This window comes from Haliaeetus leucocephalus, unplaced genomic scaffold (assembly GCF_000737465.1).
Source record: "Haliaeetus leucocephalus isolate CR32 unplaced genomic scaffold, Haliaeetus_leucocephalus-4.0 Scaffold186, whole genome shotgun sequence".
Classification (NCBI taxonomy): Eukaryota; Metazoa; Chordata; class Aves; order Accipitriformes; family Accipitridae; genus Haliaeetus; species Haliaeetus leucocephalus.
The window spans coordinates 936,172-937,995 of record NW_010972622.1 but is presented as its reverse complement, the minus strand read 5'-3'; the positions used below and the strand labels follow the sequence as shown (position 1 = coordinate 937,995).

Genomic DNA, 1,824 nt, shown 5'->3' with positions numbered 1-1,824 from the left:
AGCCCCATGCGTTGCCCCATGCACCCCTCGGCCCGCAGCAGAGCCCCCTTGGCCCCCCCACGCCGTACCGTGCGAAGCCCACGCCGCGGCTGGCCCCGTGGGGGTCCCGCAGGATGCGGGTCGAGACCACCTGCCCGAAGGGCTTCAGCAGCGCCTCCAGCTCCTGCTCGTCCACCCCCAGCGGCAGGTTCGAGATGTAGAGGTTGGTGGGGTCCTGCTCCTGTTGCTGGGGGGAGGGGGGGGGTTAGGGGGCCGGCTAGGCCCCCTGGTGCACGGCAGGGGTCCCCAGGGGCTCTGGGTGTCATGGGGGGGGCGGGCCTGAAGGGCCATGCCATACCTTGGCCATCTGGGCCTGCACCCCACTGGCCTTCAGCGCCGTCACGGCCTTCTGGGCCGCCGTGGGGCTGTCGAAGTCAACAAAGCCGTAGCCTGGGGATGGGGGGCCAGGGGTGAGAGGGGCCCTCAGAGCCCCCCCAGCCCCCCCCCTCGACCCCGCGGCCCCTCCAACCTTTGCACTTGTTGGTCGTCTTGTCCAGGATGGCTTTGGTGGAGACAATCTTCCCGTAGCTGGGGGGGAAGGGGGAGTCAGTGCCTGGCAGGGCCCCCAGCCCCCCCGTGGGGGGGCCCTGGGCTGGGGGCAGCAGGGACCCCAGCGCCCCGGGGGGTTGTCTCAGCCCCACTCACGGCTGGCAGAGCTTGACGAGGTCCTGGTCTGTGGTGCCAGGGTGCAGCCCCCGGATGTAGAGGTTGGTCTTGCTGAGCTGATCCGTGGCCCCCCCGGCGGGGCTGGGGCTGGGGGGGCCCAGTGGCTGCGCCGGCGGCACATAGGGCTGCTGGGGGACAGGGGTCAGCGCCTGCTGCGGCTTTACGGCAGCCCCCCCAGATCCCGGTCCCCCAGGGGACACGCATGCGGATGCAGTGAGGGCGTCCAAAGCCCCCGATGGGGCCCAGGGACAGATCCTGCCTGTCCTGGGGCTCCCCCCCGGCCACAGGACCCCCCGGTCTGACACGGCCCCGGGGTCAGCACTCGTCCCCAGGGCCCCTGGGCTGGAGGCGGCGCCGGCTGGGAAACCTCGGGCCTGATGTCAACGTGCAAAAATGAATCACCCGCAGCCGCCCCCATGCCCTGGCCCCCCCCAGTCCCTGTCCCCCTCCCTGGGTCCTCGTCCCACCCCATCCCCAGGGTGGCCCCATGTCCCCCTGGCTCCCCACCCCGGTGTCCCCCCAAATCCAGGCTCTGCTGCAGCTTGGGGTGTCCATCCCCAGGTCCTGGCTGGGGGTGCCAGGGGTGACCCCCCCCCCCCGTTCACCAGGGACATGGCTGGGGGTCACCCACCCATGTGGGGTCCCCTGGCCAAGACCCACAGACACCCCCCAGCACAAGCGAGCACGGCTGTGCACACGCGTGGGGGCGCACACGCATGTGGGTGTGCACGCTGCACACAAGCGTGCATGGTTCACAAGCGTGTGCACTGCCCCCCCTTCCGCGTGTGTAAGCATGTCCCAGGACTGATCCATGTCCGTGGGGGGGGCACACATGTGAGAGCCTGCCCGGGCCCTGGGGGGGCTGTCACCCCATGGCAGGGGCACAGCCGGGCACAGAGGTCTGTGCTCGCACAGGACAGACGTGTGCGTGTTGCACACGCGTGTGCAAGCGTGGACAGGTGCCTGGGGGGGCCCACCCCACCCTGTGTGGGGCCACATAACCTCTCGCCCCCACCCGGGGGTCTGTACTGTGCCTGGGGCCAAGGCGTGGAGTGACCACAGCCCCCCCCCGCCCCGGGGAGGGAAACTGAGGCACGGGGTGGGTGGGCAGGACCCCCA

At 71.2% G+C, this 1,824-nt stretch overlaps 1 protein-coding gene across 1 annotated transcript in view; it reads right to left on the bottom strand.

Annotated features, from left to right (window-relative positions):
* The window catches only part of RBMS2 (RNA binding motif, single stranded interacting protein 2), a 6,212-nt gene extending 4,893 nt beyond the window's left edge, over positions 1-1,319 (bottom strand). The window contains exons 1-5 of the mRNA XM_010565188.1: positions 1,311-1,319; positions 685-863; positions 509-567; positions 338-429; positions 11-226 (exon numbers count right to left, since the gene is read on the bottom strand). Of these exons, the coding sequence (XP_010563490.1) occupies positions 11-226; positions 338-429; positions 509-567; positions 685-863; positions 1,311-1,319 (555 nt within the window). The remainder of the gene's footprint in view (positions 1-10; positions 227-337; positions 430-508; positions 568-684; positions 864-1,310) is intronic.
* Between the last annotated feature and the right edge of the window lie 505 nt (positions 1,320-1,824).